Source organism: Terrapene carolina, unplaced genomic scaffold (genome assembly GCF_002925995.2).
Source record: "Terrapene carolina triunguis isolate 2854851 unplaced genomic scaffold, T_m_triunguis-2.0 Scaffold66, whole genome shotgun sequence".
Taxonomy (NCBI): domain Eukaryota; kingdom Metazoa; phylum Chordata; order Testudines; family Emydidae; genus Terrapene; species Terrapene triunguis.
The window spans coordinates 86,083,887-86,104,650 of record NW_020664417.1 but is presented as its reverse complement, the minus strand read 5'-3'; the positions used below and the strand labels follow the sequence as shown (position 1 = coordinate 86,104,650).

At 41.3% G+C, this 20,764-nt stretch overlaps 1 protein-coding gene across 1 annotated transcript in view; it reads right to left on the bottom strand.

Annotated features, from left to right (window-relative positions):
- Nucleotides 1–20,764, bottom strand: part of POLN (DNA polymerase nu) — a 191,700-nt gene that overhangs the window by 100,748 nt on the left and 70,188 nt on the right. Inside the window, exons 10-11 of the mRNA XM_026648138.1 lie at nt 17,696–17,779; nt 16,656–16,745 (exon numbers count right to left, since the gene is read on the bottom strand). Of these exons, the coding sequence (XP_026503923.1) occupies nt 16,656–16,745; nt 17,696–17,779 (174 nt within the window). The remainder of the gene's footprint in view (nt 1–16,655; nt 16,746–17,695; nt 17,780–20,764) is intronic.

Below are 20,764 nucleotides of genomic sequence, written 5' to 3'. Positions count from 1 at the left end.
ATGCAGATACCTTCTGAGGGTCCATCCGTAGTCCGCCTTCTGACAGTATGAACCCCAAAAATTCAACAGATGATTGGTCAAATACAGACTTTTCCAGTTTTCTATATAACCCGTGCTGACACAATTGTATTCACACTTCATGGACATGGTGGTCATGGCTTGCTTGACTACTGGAATAGATTAGACTATCATTAACTATGCCACCACAAACTGGTCTAGGATATCTTGAAATATGTCATTGATCAGATGCTGGAAAGTGGCAGGAGAACTGGTAAATCCAAAGGGCATTACCAAATACTCAAAGTGTCTGTAACTTGTTCTAAAGGCTATCTTCCACTTGTGTCCCGCCCTGATTTGAACTAGATTATATGCTCCACTAATGTACAGTTTAGCAAACACCTGTACTCAGTCCAGGAGCCCCGGGATTAACAGTAAGGGGTACCGATTTCATATAGTTATTTGGTTCAGTGCCGTGTAGTCTACACAGAGTCTCAGAGAGCTGTCTTTCTTCTTCACAAAAAGTTATGGGGTGCCTGCGGGGGAGGTAGAGTGGTGGATAAAGCCTTTAGCTAGGTTTTCCTGGAGCTAATCCCTTAATATTGCTAGCTCTGATTCAGACATAGAATATATACACCCAAACTGAATGTTGGCTCTGAGATGAAAGTCGACAGGACAATTATAAACATGATGCAGGGGTAGTGAGTCTGCATTCTGTTTTTCAAAGACATCATGGTAGTGCCGGTATTTCATAGGAAGATGTGGTCCGTCATGCGGGGATGGAGTTTTTAGGTCCAACACGGTTGCCACCACATGGGGGAATGTCTGGTTTACCAGACTAGAATCCTCTGGCTTGGTTTATCGGGTTTTCAGTTCTTGAATGAGAAGGCAATTCTCCCTACAGACGCTCAATGGGAAGGCAGTGACATATTGGACCATAGAATATGGTGATTGTGATGAATGAGCCAGGGTGCCCCTAAATTCAGGAAGAAATGTGGGGAGGAAATAAGGTTAGATCATAGGGCTTCCCGGTGCTCCCCAATCACCATTTCCAGCAGTGCAGTCTCCTGTGTAACTAGGCCTGATGCCAGTGGAGACCCATCTACTGTTTCTACCAGGTCTAAGGTAACGCTGGATTGTAGTGGGAGACTGAGGACCTGGGTCACAAAAAAAATACATGAAATTGTCTCCCACTCCCGAATCAATCAATGCCTATTTTATAGGAAAGGCCTACTTGACCTGCAGGATCTGCAATTGCAGGGGAATCTGTAGAAGTGGAGGTGGATGAGGAACTTCTAGGTTAGCATAATTTTGGGGTGTCTTCCTGATGATAGCCAGCTTTGGGTCCCCGACTGGGTGTGGAGTTAGTTTCTTCCCTATCATCAGCTTAGCAGGGGTTTTGACAGGACACTTGGATACTACATGCCCTGGCCTCTATAATAGAAGCAGAGGTTCTCCTGTCTTCTGAACTCTCATTCACGTGGGGATAGGCGGGGTCATCCAATGTCAGTTGGTATGGACTTGATTGAGGCAAAGCTCACTTGGGCCTGAGGACTGACTCTTAGGTGAGTGAAGGAGGTAGGTAGGGTCATCAACCTATGTTCTAGTTGCCGTTCATGCAGCCTGGTGTCTATCTGGATACACCGGCCCAGCAAGGCCTCTAAAATGGAGGGGGAGGGAAGGAACCACCCATGCCAGCTTGTTTTTTAGTTCTTTGCAAAGGGCAAGCCGAAATGGATGGAAGAGTTAGGCATCATTCCAGCCATCATCTATGGCCAAATGTCTGAACTGGGTGACACAGGAAAGGGCTGATCCCAGGATTTGCTGGAGCTTTTGTAAGTCAGTCTCTGCTGTGCAGGCTTTGTGAGGGTCATCGAAAATACTGGCAAACGCTTGTAAAAACAGTTCCCAGTTGGTCAGTAGTGAGTGATTCAGTTCTAAAAAGGGGGAGGCCCATGCCAAGGCCTCCCCAGTAAGCAGGTTCAATACTAGCCTCAACTTAACTTGATCTTTGACATACTCCTGGGGCTGGAGCATAAACAGGAGTCTGCATTGGGTAATGAACCTGCAAAACTTATTATGGGTACCATCATGTCTCTCTGGAAAGGGAACTCGGGCCAATCACTCGAGCCAGTGTCGTAAGAGATGTATAGTGGTTACACACAGCCACTCTGAGTACTGTACCTTGCTCCTGCAAGGAATGATTTCCTGTCTGCAGCTGTTGAACTTGGTCCCTCAGTTTCTAGCTTTCTGCCTGGAGGGGAGTGATCTGCTTCTGAGGACTTACAGGTACTGGTCCAATCGCAGGGCAAGAATCCCGGCAGTGTCCATACTCAGTCCAGAGGTTCAACAATGAGTCCTGGAGGAAACTGAGGTTGGTTTGAGCAAGCTGTCAGGGCCTGTAACATGGGCTGTTTGACTAGTGGCTGGAACCAAGAGTACAGTTGAGGTCACTCCAAGGATCAAAACTGGGGTCAGGGTTGTGGTCATGCCAAGTGTGAAGCCTGAGTCAGAGTCAGAAATCACGCCAAGGATCAAAGCTGGAATTAGCAACTCGGGGCAGGAACAAGGTGTGGTAACAGGAGCAGGGACAAGGCTCGGTAGCTAGCCACCGCCTCCCCATCTGGGCTCTCTCAGGCAGCCACCATGCTGCACAGAGCAGCAACCCTGAGCAGCCACCTTCAGCCGCATGAGAAGTGCCTCTGTCTCACTCCCTGTCTGGGCCAAATGTGCCAGAGGGCAGGCGCAGTGGGAGGAGGACAGAGCCCACCCTCCCACACAAGTAACTCTGGAAGGGAGGGTAGAACACGGCGGTCCCCAGGTTGGGGCACAGGGTGGGGGATCTCTGGGGAAGGCATCGGGAGCAGGTTCCCTGGCCTTGGCTCATCCAGGGCCAGAGCTGGCCCCACCGGGCCCAGAGGTATGTGCTCCCCACTCATGTGGCCCCATTGCCCCCCAGGAGTCAGTGGGATTGGCTGCCCTGGCCCAGGGAGGTGGGGGCTGGAAGTTCCTCCCAGAAGAGACACGTGGGGCAGTCACGTGTCCTCCCCTTTACATTGTGGCCCCCAGTTTCAGGAGGCATGAATCATCTACGTAGACAAGGGATGGGATAGAAAAAGGAAGCTTTATCGCTGGTGGTGTCCAATCAGCAGTCTGCTGTTAGTCATCTAACCCTGCTCTGTCAGTGGGTGTAGCTTCTGGTGTTGAGTTTTTAGCAGCAGTTCCCGCTTCACTCCTTACAACTCAGTGGCTCAGCAGATAAGGTTTCTGCTGAGCATCCTGATGGGCCTGGTTTTGAGACCTGTGGTACCTGATAAATACAGATTTCAAATTGAGGCCATATTCAGCACACCAGATATGGTAGAGGTTTTAGATGTAAAGTCTTTGACTGGAAATAGACCTGCACTAGTTATTCAGAGTTCCCAAAGTCCTGCAGATTCATCTTCTCGGTTCCAAACTTCAACTTGTCCTCCTTTTGATAAACAGCCTGGCCATTGTATCAGAAGCTGTCTGATGAGTAGTAACCTCCAAGGAAGGCAAATGGACATTTCCATTAAAACTGCCACTCAAGAGGACACAGGCCTCACCCTCCCTGATTTTCCTGGCAACCCAAAGAAAGAATGGGGAAAGGAGGAAAATGGTACATCTGACTAGCTTATTCATTAATTATCATTAAAAATTGCTATTGCACAGGAGGATTGGAGGACAGCAAATGACATACCTAAATTTATAGAAGATTCTAGTAGTGAACTGGGCAATTACAGACCATAAGTTAAAGAAGAGCTCTGTGTAGCTTGAAATCTTGTCTCTTTCACCCACAGAAGTTGGTCCAATAAAAGATATTACCTCATCCGCCTTGTCTCTCAGACCACAAGCTTTCCATTTATATCTGGTAAACTCTCATCAAAGGAAAATTATGTCTCATTAATCTGTTAGAATCCTCTGAATGTGTCAAAAAGTAAAATATAAAGAAAAATCAGTTGACATAATTTATTCTGACTTTCAAAAGGCCACTCACATGAGGAACTAAAGAATTAAGAAGGCATGGAATGAGAGGCCAAATATTGGCATGGATCAAAAACTGGCTAAGAGACAGAAAACAAATAGTAGGAATAAATGGTCAGTTTCCACCTTGTCAAAAGGTTAACAGTGGGATGCTTCAAGGTTCCCTTAATATATTTACTAATAAGTTGGAAAGGGGAGTGAGCATGAGTTAGCCAGCAGATGACACAGTTATTTAAGTTGTCAAATCTCAAAAAGACTGAGGGGCTTCAGATGGACTTAACCAAGCTGCGTGAATAGGCAACACGGCAGCAGATGAAGTCCAATGTTAATAAATACAAAAATGCACACTGGAGTGAAAATTTTATATTACTCATATACTTTACAGGGTTCTAAATTAATTGTATAAACTCAAGAAAGGGCCAAAGCATCATTGTGGCTAGATCAATGATGACCACTGCTCAAAGTGAAGCTGAGGTCAAAAAAGCTTACAAGATGTTAGGATACATAAGGCACAGGATGGAGAATAATATAGAAATAATTGTAATGCCATTATATAAAGCAATGGTACGCTCTCATAAGAAATACTGTGTTCCCTACTGGTCACCCCATCTGAAAAAGGATTAAGGGCAGAAAAGATTAAGAGCATGGATAACTCTTTTACAAAGAAAGATTGGAAAGACGGGGATTGTTAACCTTAGAAAGAATATGAATAAGAGGGAACATGATAAAAGAATATAAAATGAATGATATAGAAAAAGCAGCCAAAGGCTCAAACAGGGGACTGATTTGACAATACTAAGTTTAGAAGGAACAGAATCATGTACCTGAGGACACAATTTGAGTGGGCCTTTCAAAAACTTTATTGACATGTCATTAGAAAAAATAGACTGATAACCTACCTGAGGGTGGAAATCTGAAATAGCTGTTAGATGTACCTTGATAGAACTAACAGCCAATCATTGATGTTTCAGGTACAATAAGTATTTTTTTATGTGTCGAATCAAAGAATGGGACGGCAAGACTCCAGAATGGCACGACTAGATGGAAAAATATCTTGGTAAATAGTCCTAGTAGATGGCTTTTACTATTCATCAGGACATCTTGAACCTCTTTTAAGCAAGACTGCTCCTTAATGTCTAGCCATAGAACATTCATGCAAATAAATGAAGAGATTGCAGGCTCAGATGGAGTAGAACAGTGTTTCTCAACGTTTTTGATACCAAGGACTGGCTTTCTGCTTTTCTAAACTGTGTCAGGGAGATCTCAGGAACCGGTGACAGTCTACAGACCAGTTATTGAGAAACACTGGAGTAGAAGACCATGATCTTGGGAGATTAGGTCCAAGTCCAATGGAAATGAAACTAGAAGTTGCATGGACAGCTCCAAGAGAGTGGGGAACTAGTGTTGACAGGCGCACGCTGGACCTATGAGTATGACTGGTCTGGTCTTGTCTTATCTTCAGTAATACTCTGTGAATGAGTGGAATTGGGAGAAAAGTGCAGAGGAGCCTGCTTGACCCTGGTAGTAAGAAAATATATGTGAGGGAGGCTCAGCTGTGACCTTGCAGGGAACAAAATTGCTGACACTTCCTGTTGATCTTCATCACAAATAGGTCTACTTGTGGAGACCCCTACCATGGAAGATGTATTTGGCCATATCTGGGCAAAGAGACCACAGGTGGTGACTCAAACTATCTGCTCAAGTTATCTGCAAGATAGTTTTGGATCCTCGTAGGTAAGAAGCTTCTAGATCTATCAAGTTAGCAATGTAGAACTCCCAAAGCAGAGTTGCCTCTTGACAGAGTGGAGAAGAGCAGTCTCCTCCATGCTTGTTGAAGCAGAACATTGCCGCTGTGTTGTCTTTGAGAACTAAAAGGCTTTTTTTTCCTGACTGAGGCAGGTGTTGACATGAAAGGATTTTGAACTGCTTTATTTTATTTCATTTCCAAGCACAGCACTCAGACACACTGCTTTGCCACCATTAACTGAAAATAGGGGAAGAACTGAAATAAAATTAACTACATTGGTAGGAAATGGGCTGGCAACAGTAGACCATAACGTTAAGATGCATAACTTAACAAATAAATATATATTAAAGAAATGAGGTGATGGTTTACAGTTTTAAAATGTGGTAATTTAAGTTTGCATACAATGTTGGCACACAGACAAGGATAGTGAGATGGCAGTTTTAAGCAGTTTAACCTATGGCTAATGTGTTGCTGGGAAGATGTGGACTGAGGTCAGGTAAACATCACTCCAAAATAGCAGGGAGGGGTGCTCAGTAAACTTGTTGTGCAATAGCTTTGATTGACAGCCAGATTTAGCAGTTATGATTGGTCTATAAATATGGACCAATCAGAGAGGGTTTGAAGGTGATTGGAGGATAGGTATGCTAATCATAGGATTGAAAAATAAGCCAATCAGTACAGGCCAAAAACTGTATATAAGGAAGAGAGCAGGCAGGCAAAAGTCAGTCAGGTTAGGAGCAGGAGAATCATAGAACTGGATGGGACCTCGATTCTATTATGAAGATTAAAAAGAAAAGAAAAAGAAGAAAACCTAAAAGAGCAAAGAACAGCAAGGAAGAAGACCTGAAGGAAGAAGCTACTGCAGGGTGACAGCAACAGGTTACTGCGACAGAGCAGAAAAGGATCCTGAGACAGAGCAGAGGGGAAGAAAACTACAGAGAGTAAGCATGTCAGCCATAGTCTAGGATAGGGGTTGGCAACCTTTCAGAAGTGGTGTGCCAAGTCTTCATTTATTCACTCTAATTTAAGGTTTCTCATGCCAGTAATACATTTTAACGTTTTTAGAAGGTCTCTTTCTATAAGTCTATAATATATAACTAAACTATTGTTGTATGTAAAATAAATAAGATTTTAAAAATGTTTAAGAAGCTTCACCAAAATTAAATTAAAATGCAGAGCCCCCCGGACCCGGGCAGTGTGAGTGCCACTGAAAATCAGCTCGCGTGCCGCCTTCGGCACACGTGCCATAGGTTGCCTACCTCTGTATAGGATATAGAATAGAAATAGAGTTAATGGATGTGTATGCTTGGGATAATAAAGATGAGTGTCTGTGGTGTGCATGTTTATGTTACTATGTATAAAGTTTAGGGTTTATTATTAAGATTGCTCTCAGTGTCCTGCATCTGACTGATCACCATGTGCAGAACATAATCACTTAAGCCATTTCAACTGTATAACATTACTGTCTTGGGTACTTTAACTTGTATACCTGTGCTAAGGAATTTATGTTTATTTTTTAATTTAGGTTTAGAATAATTGTATTAGAAAAGATTGGTTACACTAAATAAAGAAAATACTTTGTTTTGGAAAAGTACTGCCTGGCTGTCAATCTTTTGAGCGGAGGGCTGCATCCGTGTCCTCCCAGGGGTGAATATAACGAAATCCTTGGTAAACTCTGGTAATTCTATTAGGGCAGGCCCCATCCTTTCACCTTACAGGAACAGATTAATTAATCTTGAGAATCCAGAAGTAAGCAATAAGAGGGTTACTCTTGGATCCCTGAATCTGTTCTTGAGGTAACAGCGTGTACAAACCCAAGGATTTAAAGGTCATCCTTGAGTCTTTAAGGCCATGGAGCTCGCTGTCTGCTATGAGAACAGAGAAGGACCCTGAAAAGGCAAGGCCTGAATAATATACTGAACTTCATACGGTAGACCAGAAGAGTGCAGCCAGGAGGACCTCTGCCCGGAGACCACAGAAGCCATGGTCCTAGTAGTCGAGTCTGCAGCGAATTCCTCATCACTAATCTGCCCTCATTCACCAGCAAAGAGAGCTCCTGCCTAGTGTTCTCAGGCAATAGATCTTTGAATTTCTCCAGAGAGCCCCACAAATTAAAATCATAATGCCCCAGGAGAGGCAGTTGGTTGGCAATTCTAAGATGCAACCCTCCAGTTGAATAAAAACTTTTCTACCAAATAAATCCAGGTTTTATGCCTCTTGATTTGGGTGTGGCAGCTTGATGTCCCGGCATTCCCTCTTGCTAGCCACTGTAACTACTAATGACCCTGGAAGTGGGTGGGAGTATGGATAGTCAAACCCTTGGGAAGGCACATAATACTTGTACTCTGCATGCTTTGAAGTGGGAGGAAAGGAAGATGGTGTCTGAGATGGTGTCTTTATAGGCTCCAAAAGCACCTCATTGACCTCATGTATGGCACCTGCCTGAAGGAGAGAGTGTATCTTCTGGAGGAGGAGATCCTCATGAGAGTGGCCCCTGAAGAGGAACAGGGAAATCAGGTGAGAGGGAGGGGTAGAAACAAATTGAAGGGTATGTCCCCATAATGCTCAAGACCCATTAGTCTGAAGTCTCTAAATCAGTGGTTTTCAACCTGGGGCCCCAATCAGCACAGAGCTGCAGCTCATGTGACATCCTCAGGGCCATACAGGTAGTATTGCATGTGGCCCACAATGTTAAGTAGGTTGAGAACCACTGCTCTAGATGGACCTGAGGTATATAATATATCAATCGGGAGATAAGAGGACTCTGAATACCTTAGCCTGAATGCCCAAGTCTGAAGCCACCTTCTTTAACAATTCCTGATATGTCTTGTAGTCTTCAGGACGGGGACGATGACGCATCCAAGGAAACCGCATTATCCAGAGAGGATGAAAATGAAGCTAAGACAGGAAGCATTTGAATCTCTTCTGCAGATGCTCTGATGACTCCTCAAGAGCCTCTTCCTGATGCTTGGCATCGGGCCCGGTACCAGACACTGGAGTTGGGGTGGCTCAATGCCTGGTGTCACCCCATTTGGATGAGAGCACTGAGTAGTAATGACAAGAGGAGGATCTAGAAGCTGGGGGAGCCCTCAGGGGTTCCAAAAGGACCCCTGATAAGAGGCTGGACCCCAGTTACCTCCTGGCCACATTCCCAAATCAGCTCCCATAGTGTGGTCACCAGGATACCTGGAGAGGAAGGCTCTAGGTAGGGAGTGGTAGGTCCTGCTCTGAGATTGAGAGACATATAGGCCCACCTTGGAATCTGAAAAAGATGACTCACCTTCCAACAGCCACAGTGGGCCTGTCCCAGTTGGTGCCAGGGACCAGTGCTGAGAACACAGCAATAGCTAAGCCATCATTGCTGGCTTCCCCTTAGATAGTAGCAAAGGCCAGACTTAGATAGTACCAAGGCCAGACTGTCCAGAAAGTAGGCAGCTGGTGCAGTACTGGGTGCTGCACTGCAGGTGTTTGCACAAGGCATTTAAGGGAGCGAATACTGGCATTGAGAAGCAGAGTAAATTCTTCACTGCTGCAAATGCCTCTGTATGACTTTCTGCACCTCTTGGGAACACCCAGCATAACCCCATGTTCATCCTTGTAAAATGATTGTGTGGTATCCAATGCAAAGTCTGTCATGTCGGGTGTCTTTGGAAGGCTCATGATGCACTGAGCATTGTTGTTATAGTGATGTTATAGTGATGTTATAGTAATGTTATAGGTTGTAATTTCATGTATATAGTTATGAGGCTGAAAATGTGTCTTCATGACTTAAAATAAGCCCAGGCAAAAACTCTCTAAGAGCACCTCATCAAGGCATGTATGGGACAAACCCAGCCCAGCCTCACAGGAACAAAGGACACTGGCCTAGGCAGCAACGAAATGATCTGTTGGACTCTCGCGTGAGCCACCCCCCTTCCTTTGGTCAGTTTGGGACTGCAATGAGGTAATGCTCAACTGCCTCTGAAGGGGGAGGGCAAAGCCAAGAGGGAAGAAAGATCATGATAAAAGGGAGAGACGTTTGCCAATCTCTTCCTCTCTCTTCCACCTACATCTACAGACACCACTACCAGAAAGTGACTGAAGCGCTGATCAAAGGGGAGAGCCTGGCTGAAGAGCAACCAGCCAATCTGTGGTGAGAAGCATCTAAGTTTGTAAGGGCACTGAAAGTGTTAAAATCAGCTTAGAATGCGTTTTGCTTTTATTTCATTTGACCAAATCTGACTTGTTATATTTTTACTTATAATCACTTAAAATCTATCTTTGTAGTTAATAAATCTGTTTGTTTATTCTACCTGAAGCAGTGCATTTGGTTTGAAGCGTGTCAGAGACTCCCCTTGGGATAACAAGCCTGGTACAGATCAATTTCTTTGTTAAATTGACAAGCTCATATAAGCTTGCGGCATCCAACGGGCATAACTGGACACTGCAAGACAGAGGATCCCAGGGTTGTATCTGAGACCAGAGATATTGGCCAGTGTCATTCAGTTGCACAATCCAAGGAGCAGCTTACATGCTAGAAGCTGTGTGTGAACAGCCCAGGAGTGGGGTTCTCACAGCAGAGCAGGGTAAGACTGGCTCCCAGAGTCAAGGATTGGAGTCACCTAGCAGATCACCAGTCCAGATAATACCTTAGGGGAACGTCACACTCTGGCATAGTTGGCACTGAGATCATATTTGGTCGATGCATTGATGCTGAAGTTGACAGTGTAGTTTCTGGAACCGGACTCAATGGTGCCCATTCTGGCACTAGAGTCAATGAGTGATGCTGTCTTAGGCATTAATTTGGAGGAGGAATGCTTGTTTCTCTCTTGCACTCTAGTCGACTCCCTTTCCCCTTGCTTTACAGAGTTTGGGGGTGGAGATCTTCCTCTGGTCAAATCTGGCATCAATCCTTCGTATATTTCTTGCCCAAGCACTTGAAACAACTGCTGTGCAGGTTCCTCACAGGCATAGGCTTTGAGCAGGAAGCACATGGCTTGAAGCCTACTGATCAGGGCATGACTCGGTACTGTCAACAGAACCCCAAAATGGGGGGAAACAATATAAGCAAAATGTTTAAACTACTAAAACTTACTAACTACAGTAACAACTAACTATAGCTAGACTCTGTACATAAAGTTTGAGAGAAAACTGCTCTAGCAATTAACAGGCGTTCCAATGACTGTTATGGGTAGTAAGAAAAAACTATCGGGGACTGGAGGTGGTTCTACCCTTTATACCTGCATGCAGTGCCGTGCAGCAGCAGAGAGTGTTTGAGCTACCCAAGAGATACTGATGAGGGGAAAAGTTTCCCATGACTGTGCGCTGGGCACAGACACCAAGAGCGGAATGGCACATGTGCAACCCCTCAAAGAAGAATCTGTTCTCCATGTCTCATAATAGGTGACTAAAGAAACATCCAATGAAATTGAAAGCTGGCAAATCCAAAATTGATAAAAGGAAATAGTATCTCACATAACACTTAGACTGCAGAACTCATTACCAAGGACTCGTTGCTGAGGACAAGAACTAAACAAAATTCAAAGAGGGATTGGGACATTTATACAGATAAGAACATCCAGATTTATTATAGTTAATGCTAACTAACAGAGTATGTTAGTAAAGGAGATGAAACTTCATGTTTTAGGGTTTATACCCATTTCTAACTATTATGGATTAGATTACACCTGCGGGGGGCTGATTGCCTCATACCTGCCTATCGTGAGGTTTATCACACCTTCCTCTAAAGCATACTGTGCTGGCAACTGTTGGAGGCAGAATACTGGATTAGATGGACCATGGATCTAATCAGGTATGATAATTCCTATGTTCCTATGACACAGAAGACATAGGTTTTTCCATGGCTTTGTCTCCCAGCCTCTGAATCAGAAGTAGTCCACATTTTTGTTGTTGACTGATACAGAAAACTCTGTCTGTGTAATCCCCTATCCTGGAATACAGACTGCTGCAAATTGTTGTTCAGTTCTCATTTCCTTGGAGACCGTTCTGAATGTCGAGTTTCCCCATGAATATATTCAAAAGCTGAAAGTACTACACTCCAACTTTTCACTCAATTAAGTGTCCAAAAGGCTTTCATTCTCAACTGACAGTTTAGGGTGCTACTTTGTTACATAAGCTACAGCTGTGCAACTGTCACTCAAAGTGGAGAGACAAGGTGGATAAGGTAGTATCTTTTATTGGACCAACTTCTTTTGGTGAGAGAGACAAGCTTTTGCGCTTACACAGAGCTCTTCTTCAGGTCTGAGAAACTAACTCAGAGTGGCAGTGGCAGTTGTGAGGGTCACTAGGCATCTTATGGCTTATCCCTTATCCACATCGCTCCTCTTGTATTCTAGAGAGGAACCATTTTTCCTAACAGGAAAGTGTACCCACGTGCCACAAATTGGCCAGGCAGGCTTTCATAGTGATCCTGACTTCAGGAATTTCAGACAGAGATTTCCCTTGGTCAGGTTTCTATATCTGCTCCATTTCATGAACTGAAGGACTGAATAGGTGAAGTGATCCCACACTGACAGAAGAAACAGGTGAAAAGGCCTCATATAAAGAATCGCTCACTTAACTATATCTAAACAGGAGTCAAACTGTATCTGAATCCTAGGAGACCAAGGGCCCATCAAATTGTTGTAGTTGGATCTCAGTAGGGTCTGAAGTAGCTGCTTGATGTTTGTTGCTCTATGAGAAGTAAGACACTCTCAAAGAATGAGCAGAGCCTGGCCCCAAGGTGTCAAATCTTGTGAATGGGATAAAAAAATCTCATCCTGATTGTTCACAAACTCATGTTGTCAAAGAACTTCTCTCTCTGTGAGCCCAAAATCACCTTCTCTCTGCACTGAGATCCGATGGAGAGATCATACAAGTGGTGAAAAATGCAGATACCTCGTCTCTGAAGGAGGCAATAATCATCCCCAAAAAAGGTTGAAGAAGATTCTTGGAGCTGATGAAAGGCCAAAGAAACAGGTGAAAAATAGGGCTGTCAAAAGATTTAAAAAATTAATTGCAATTAATCGCACTGTTAAACAATAATAGAATACCATTTAAGTATGTTTGGATGTTTTCTACATTTTCAAATATACTGATTTCAATTACTACACAGAATACAAAGTGTACAGTGCTCACTCTATATTTATGTTTTATTACAAATATTTGCATTGTAAAAAACAAAAGAAATAGTATTTTTCAATTCAGCTAATACAAGTACTGTCATGCAATCTTTTTATCATGAAAGTTGAATTTACAAATGTAGAATTATGTATATAAAAACTGCATCAAAAAATAAAACAATGTAAAACTTTAGACCTACAAGTCCACTCAGTTCTACTTCTTGTTCAGAGAATCGCTCAGACAAACAAGTTTGTTTACACATTTGCAGAAGATAATACTGACCGCTTCTTGTTTACAATGTCACCTGAAAGTGAGAAAAGGCGTTCACATGGAACTGTTGTAGCTTGTGTTGCAAGAAGCGCTAAAGATTCATATGTCCCTTCGTGCTTCAACTACCATTCTAGAGGACATGCTGATGATGCGTTCTGCTCGATAATAATCCAAAGCAGTGCAGACTGACGGACATTCATTTTCATCATCTGAGTCAGATGCCACCAGCAGAAAGTTGATTTTCTTTTTTGGTGATTCGGGTTCTGTAGTTTCCGCATTGGAGTGTTGCTCTTTTAAGACTTCTGAAAATATGGTCCACACCTAGTCCCTCTCAGATTTTTGGAAGGTACTTCGGGTTCTTAAACCTTGGGTTGAGTGCTGTAGCTATCTTTCGAAATCTCACATTGATACCTTCTTTGCATTTTGTCAAATCTGCAGTGAAAGTGTTCTTAAAACAAACATGTGCTGGGTCATCATCTGAGACTCCTATAAAATGAAATATATGGCAGAATGTGGGTAAAACAGAGCAGGAGACATACGGTTCTCCCCGAAGGAGTTCAATCACAAATTTAATTAACTCATTTTTTTAATGAGTATCATCAGCATGGAAGCATGTCCTCTAAAATGGTGACCGAAGTATGAAGGGGCATATGAATGTTTAGCATATCTGGCACGTTAATACCTTACAACGCTGGCTACAAAAGTGCCATGTGAATGCCTGTTCTCATTTTCAGTGGACATTGTAAATAAGAAGCAGGGCAGCATTATCTTCCGTAAATGTAAACAAACTTGTTTGTCTTAGCAATTGGCTGAACAAGAAGTAGGACTGAGTGGACCTGTGGGCTCAAGTTTTACATTGTTTTGTTTTTGAGTGCAGTTATGTAACAAACAAAAAATCTACATTTGTAAGTTACACTTTCATAATAAAGAGATTGCAGTACAGTACTTGTATGACAAAGGAGAAATTGTATTTTTCAGTTCATTTTTACAGTGCAAATATTTGTAATAAAAAATAATACAAGGTGAGTACTGTACTCTTTGTATTCTGTGTTGTAATTGAAATCAATATATTTGAAAATGTAGAAAAATATCAAAAATATTTATTAAATTTCTATTGATATTCTATTGTTTAAGAGTGCGATTAAAACTGAGTAATCGTGATTAATTTTTTTAATCGTGATTCATTTTTTTGAGTTAATCGTGTGAGTTAACTGCAATTAATTGACAGCCCTAGTGAAAAGGCCTCATGTAAAGAGGGCTGTACATAAAAAAAAATGGTGATTACTATTCCAGCCACAGGCATCAAATGTCATCCCACAAAGCTGTTCACTTAGCAGGGCTGAACGTTTGTGCCATCTTCAGAGAGGGACCAACAAAAACTGCTGCCCCACTAATGAGATAGCCGCTGCTAATAGTTCAGCCTGCAGCTAGAGGAAGACGCTGGCAGACAGGTGATGAACAAGTTGCACTTGCCGACTCCTAAATGGTCCACCATTGAGGTTGATCAGTCTGTGTGTTCTGAGGTGGAAGTATGAAGAGAGATGAAAGAAAAAGCAGGAAACAGACTGTCTCCAAGATCTGAGTCTGATGGTTCTCTCATCAAACCAGGCAGAGACAATAGAGTGAGGTGCTTCTACCAAATGGAGGCAAAACATTGGACTTTTGGCAGAGTTCCAAGCCATCTATCTACATTACCTCTACATCTATCTATAGGGAGCACTTTGGTGCCAAAATCTCTCCAGTGAACTGCCTCCATGAGTGCCGTGAGTATTGTTACCTAGTAGTCTGTTCCAATGCCTGTCCCTGGGAATAAATATTTTTAAAAAGCAAGGAAGGAATCCTGAAAGTTAAAATATACCTAGGCAGCCCACTGCCAAGTTCAAGAGAGTCCCTTCTACAGGCGAGAAAACACCTGCCATTAGGTCTATCTTCCCGGCAATACCAAGGTAAGGTTCTGGGGAATTCTAATAACTTCGTAGCCAAAAAGCTAGAGAATACTCCATTATCCCTGAAAAACTTTGTAGCAGCTAAATAGAATTATAATCAGAATCTTTTCTATATTAAGCCTGCAAATACCAGGAGCAACTGAGTTCTTCACTAGCCTTTTTATTCTTGATAAACAGTATCTACATTGGACAAAAATTCTCTTTAATTTCTGGCACAAGGAAACTAAAATGAGATCATGACGATTCAGAAAGTGAAGAAAAATGTTTAAGCAGATGACAAGTCTACTGATGCAACAATCAATAAATTGTATTCCTATAAACTCTCACTATCATTACTGAAAATAACAAGGATGAAAACCATCAATGTAATAACAGGCCCCCAAGGTTATACACCTGTAAAATGAGAGCATTAAACAGTTGTGCATGGTTTCTTATGTACAATATTTATTTGTAATAAACTTTCTACTTAATATTTTTTTAAATGTAATTTACCGTGTTTCTCATTTTTGCTACAACTTTTTTCTGTTCCTGAGTTCACTTTTTCTTATCCTTCCTACAATAGATTTTGATGTAATTTTTCCTTACCATCTCTTTCTATCCAGTTAGTCTTTTCTCTTTCTTGCACTGCACTGTGTGCTCTACCTGAGCCTCCATCATTTGATTTTTTTTTTTATAGTTTCAACGGATAATATCTATGTTTATTTTTAAGTATTTTTTCTGTTTTATCAATTTAAATTTTCACAGTTGCAGGAAATTAAGGGGGGATAAGAAAAGGGGAGATCAGGATTGTTTAATAACAATAGACGTTGAGATTCAAAAAGTTAAAGCTTCATAACTATTATAACACAAATTGTTAACATCACGTCAAAATATACAAAGTAAATCCTTAAATCAAACTAAGTTCACAAGCAGCATTTTTCTTACTTTGCCTATATGTAAATTTCTATTATTGATGGAAATATTTTTTTCATTTGTTCGTGTGTGGATGTTGTAATTGATGTTTACCAACATTTACTGAATAAATTCTAATCCTTCCAAGCCTGTCTATATTTTTGTCTTTCCAACTTCATTCCATTAAATGTCTCTCTACTATGTCATTTTTCCAAGTTATGCCATCAATTTTTCTCATCTTCCCAGCCTTTCATGCATACAGTTAGCCAAATGTACCAGACACATCATAGCCATAGAACTAAACTAAGACAAGGGACCCCAATGTCCAGAGGCAATTCCCAATAATACTTACTGGTAGTCAGCAGAAAGCTGGCTGCCAGCTCTCCTCCTGGTTTCCAGATTTTAAATTGCATCAAAAGACAGCTAGAAATACACTAAACTTTCTTAATATTACTTTTTCTTACATTATTGCTGTAGAAGCCACAGGGATGTTATTTGATCATGAATAGCAGTGAGTTCATCCATAAGACATCTCTCTCCATCATATGAAAAAGTTTGAGAATTTCTGAACTAAGTAAACCAGATTGTAAATGTGAATCAAGTTTAAAACTTAAAAACAACAAATAAATACTTACGAGTTTATTATGCTAGCAAATTCTAAACTAGGTATATGTTTAAAAAAACCTTTCAGTTCTCACCACAACTTCAGAAGTGGATTGAAGATGCTGCATCTCAGTTCTGGGAACTTTCTCACACAGCATATGGAGCTTTAGTTTTTCGAACAGTACCTATATTAACAAAAAATATATATTTCAAGGTGATGGAAATGTTTGAAAATTGAAACATAATGGAGCATTGCTATTGTGCATCTGGCTTTTAACTCTATAGAAAACAAAGAGCATACTGTAGCAAAGAGGAAACAAAATGAGGAAAAATTGTTAGATATTTGTAAAATTGTTGTATTTATCAAAAGCAAACAGGCTTTTTCTATAATTTTAAAGATGCCTAAAACAGAGGAGTCAACTGCATTGCTATTGCCATGACCTGGGTGAAACCTTGTTATGGGTTGAGTTAAAACCCCGTTGAGATTGACAAATGTGAACTCACCCTTCAGTTAACATGACAGAAAGAATAAGCCCCCACCTAAGACAAATGGTGCATGGTGAACCTGCATAGGAACTTTCAGCTGAATATTTTTTGGGGGGGTGTGGTTGTGCGTGTGTGTGCAGGCAGATCACACAGAAACAGAGAACAGACAAGAAGAGAGAGAGAGGGAAAGACAAGAAAGCCAGTTTGCAGGTTGGAAGCACGGTATGATGCTGGAAAAAGCTAGTGAAAGAGTATTTGGATCTGGTGTTGGCTAACGAGGCTTAGGGACTTAAACTAAGAAATTGCTCCTTTTGTTCTTGGTTCCTTCTGCATTCAGAGACACAGGACTTTGTACATTCCTTGTTAAAAAATAAACAAGACTTCATGAAAGAAAATACCAGACTCCATCAGTTTCTTCTTCCAGCTGGAACATCCCCAGGGCCCCAAACTTTGCTCAGGTCAAAAACGGGCAACGCTATGTTTGTGAGAAAGCTGATGACATATCCTCCATCATCATCATAAAATGATATAACTAGTACAATAAGGACAAGATTTCCAAAGTTTTGAGCATTACTGCTTTATAATCCCTCTCCATGAATAATATTTTTAGTGTTAATAATTTAAAGAAAAGTAGCAATCTAAACAGTACCTCTCTCAGCTGACTACTGCTGGTCAATAGGAATTGTTGTCCAGCAGCTCGATGGGCTTCCTGCTCAAGCTCTTTCAATCGCAACTATAAAATTGGTACATCATAATTATTCCACTTGCACTACTTTGTTCAATTTACAGTTACAGTCTAATTTAACAAGCATTCAGGACTATTTTTACTTACTTGCAATTTGATCACTGTATGTGTCACCATTGTTGGCTATCTATGTTTAGTTTAACATAATTATTAAAGATTTGGAAAGGGGCTGAGTAATGCTTAGTGACTAGCAAAATGTGCAGTGGACAACGTTATTCAGGTTAGTCAGGATCAGAAAGGACTGTGAAGAACTTTAGAGATCTACACCGTGTAGGTGAATGGGAAACATGATGGCAAATGAAGTTCAGTGTTGATAAATGCAAAGGAATGCACATTGGAGGGAAAAATTAAAACTACTCATGCACTTTACAAATTTCTAAATTAATTGTATCAACTCAGGAAAGGGACCTGGGCATTATTATGTGGACTGTTCCACGAAGACCTCTGCTGAATGTGCAGTGGCAGTCAAAAAAGTAAACAAGATTTTAGGATGCATAAGAAATAAGATGGAGAATAATACAGAAAATATTACAATTCTATTATATGAATCAATGGTGTGGCCGAATCCACAATTCTCTGTTGCAGCACTTATCACCTCATCTAAAAAAGGATATTACAGAATTAGAACATGCTCACAGAAGGGCAATAAAAATGATCAATGTAATGGAAAAACTCTCATATGAAGAAATTGAAAAAAACTGGAATTGTTTACCTTAGAAAGAAGACAAATGGGAGGGGACAAGATAAAGTATATGAAATAATGAATAGTATAAAGAAGGTAGATCAGGAACTTCTCTTCTCTTTCTCATTGCCTTGCAACACAAGAACAAAGGACAGTCTATGAAATTAAAAAAGTGTAGGAAATTCAAAATTGATAAAGATACTTTTTTCATACATTGTGCAATAAGACTGTGGAACTCATTGTCACAGGAAATTGCTGAGGCCAAAAACTTTGCAACATTCAAAAAGAGACTGGATATTTATATGGATAACAAGAATATCCAGAGATATAATTACTGATGAAAAATTGTAAGTGATATTAAATCTCATGGTGCGGGGCTTAAACTAATCTCTATAGAACAGGATGAACCCTAATATGGAGGCAAACTGAGAAATATTTTACCTGATAACAGAAACAAAATTATCAGTATCTCTTCTGATTCATCACAAAGAAGTAATGCCTGTGGACTTTGGAGGTGATTTTATGTTGTTTCTGGAGACTTCAAGACTAATCTCCACCCTTAAACTCAAGCCACAGAAAAGTTCTTCCAAAGCTGTAAAAACTCTTCAACCACCAATTATTAGCATTAAAACAACAACTTTAAATTATATTGCCTAACTTTAAGGCAAATATATGTTTAAGTCCCTGTGAAGGGGTGTTCACCCCACATTTGCCTTGAAAGGGTTAATGCAGACTGAGAAGGGGGCTAATTAACCCAATGGGCCATAGCCAGGAGGAATCAGGTGGCTAAGCAATCCCCTGACTGAATGAGGAAACCCAGCTGAGGGGGAAAGAGCTGGACTAGGATAATAAAGTCAGGAAATTGGCAGCAGAGGGGGACTGCTGGGAATGTCCCCAGTCACTCCCTGGGAGAAGGGAGATGCATTTGGGCTGGAAAACCCAGAGGGGAGAAACCAGGAAGGTAGGATAGGGATCAGGGAAAGGTCTCAAAGGGATTGGAAACTGGTTAAAAGATAGGAAACAAAGGGTAGGAATAAATCGTCAGTTTTCAGAATGGAGAGAGGTAATTAGTGGTGTCCCCCATTGGTCTGTACTGGGCCCAGTCCTATTCAACATATTCATAAATTATCTGAAAAAAGGGGTAAAAAGTGAAGTGGCAAAATTTACAGATGATACAAAACTGCTCAAGATAGTTAAGTCCCAGGCAGACTGCAAAGAGCTACAAAAGGATCTCTCAAAACTGGGTGACTGGGCAACAAAATGGCAGATTAAATTCAATGTTGATAAATGCAAAGTATTGCACATTGGAAAACATAATCCCAACTATACATATAAAATGATAGGGTCTAAATTAGCTGTTACCACTCAAGAAAGAGATCTTGGGAGTCATTGTGGATAGTCCTCTGAAAACATCCACTCAATGTGCAACGCAGTCAAAAAAGCAAACAGAATGTTGGAAATCATTAAGAAAGGGATAGATAATCAGACATAAAATATCATATTGCCTCTATACAAATCCATGGTATGCCCACATCTTGAATATTGTGTGCAGATGTAGTCACCCCATCTCAAAATAAATATATTGGAAAGGTTCAGAAAAGGGCAACAAAAATGATTAGGGGCATAGAACGGCTTCCACATGAGGAGAGATTAATAAGACTGGGACTTTTCAGCTTGGAAAAGAGACAAGTAAGGGGGAATATGAGTGAGGTCTATAAAATCATGACTTCTGTGGAGAAAGTAAATAAGGAAGTGTTATTTACTGCTTCTCATAACACAAGAACTAGGCGTCATCAAATGAAATTAATAGGCAGCAGATTTAAAACAAAAGAAAGTATTTCTTCACACAACGACAGTCAACCTGTGGAACTCTTTGTCAGAGGATGTTGTGAAGACCAAGACTATAACAGGGTTCAAAAAAAGAACTAGATAAATGTATGGAGGATAGGACCATCAATGGCTATTAGCCAGGATGGGCAGGGATGGTGTATCTAACCTCTGTTTGTCAGAAGCTGGGAATGGGTGACAGGGAACGGATCACTTGATGATTACCTGTTCCGTTCATTCCCTCTGAAACACCTGGCATTGGCCACTGTCGGAAGACAGAATACTGGGCTAGATGAACCTCTGGTCTGACCCAGTAAGGCTGTTCGTATGTTCACCTAATAGACTTTGAGCCCTTTTCCCTACCTATCAGCTTACATGGGCTGAAAGCCAGACAGACATAATTCCCATTACTCCTATGAAGTTCTGCATCAGACTACAGTGTAACAGACTTCTCTGCATACCCA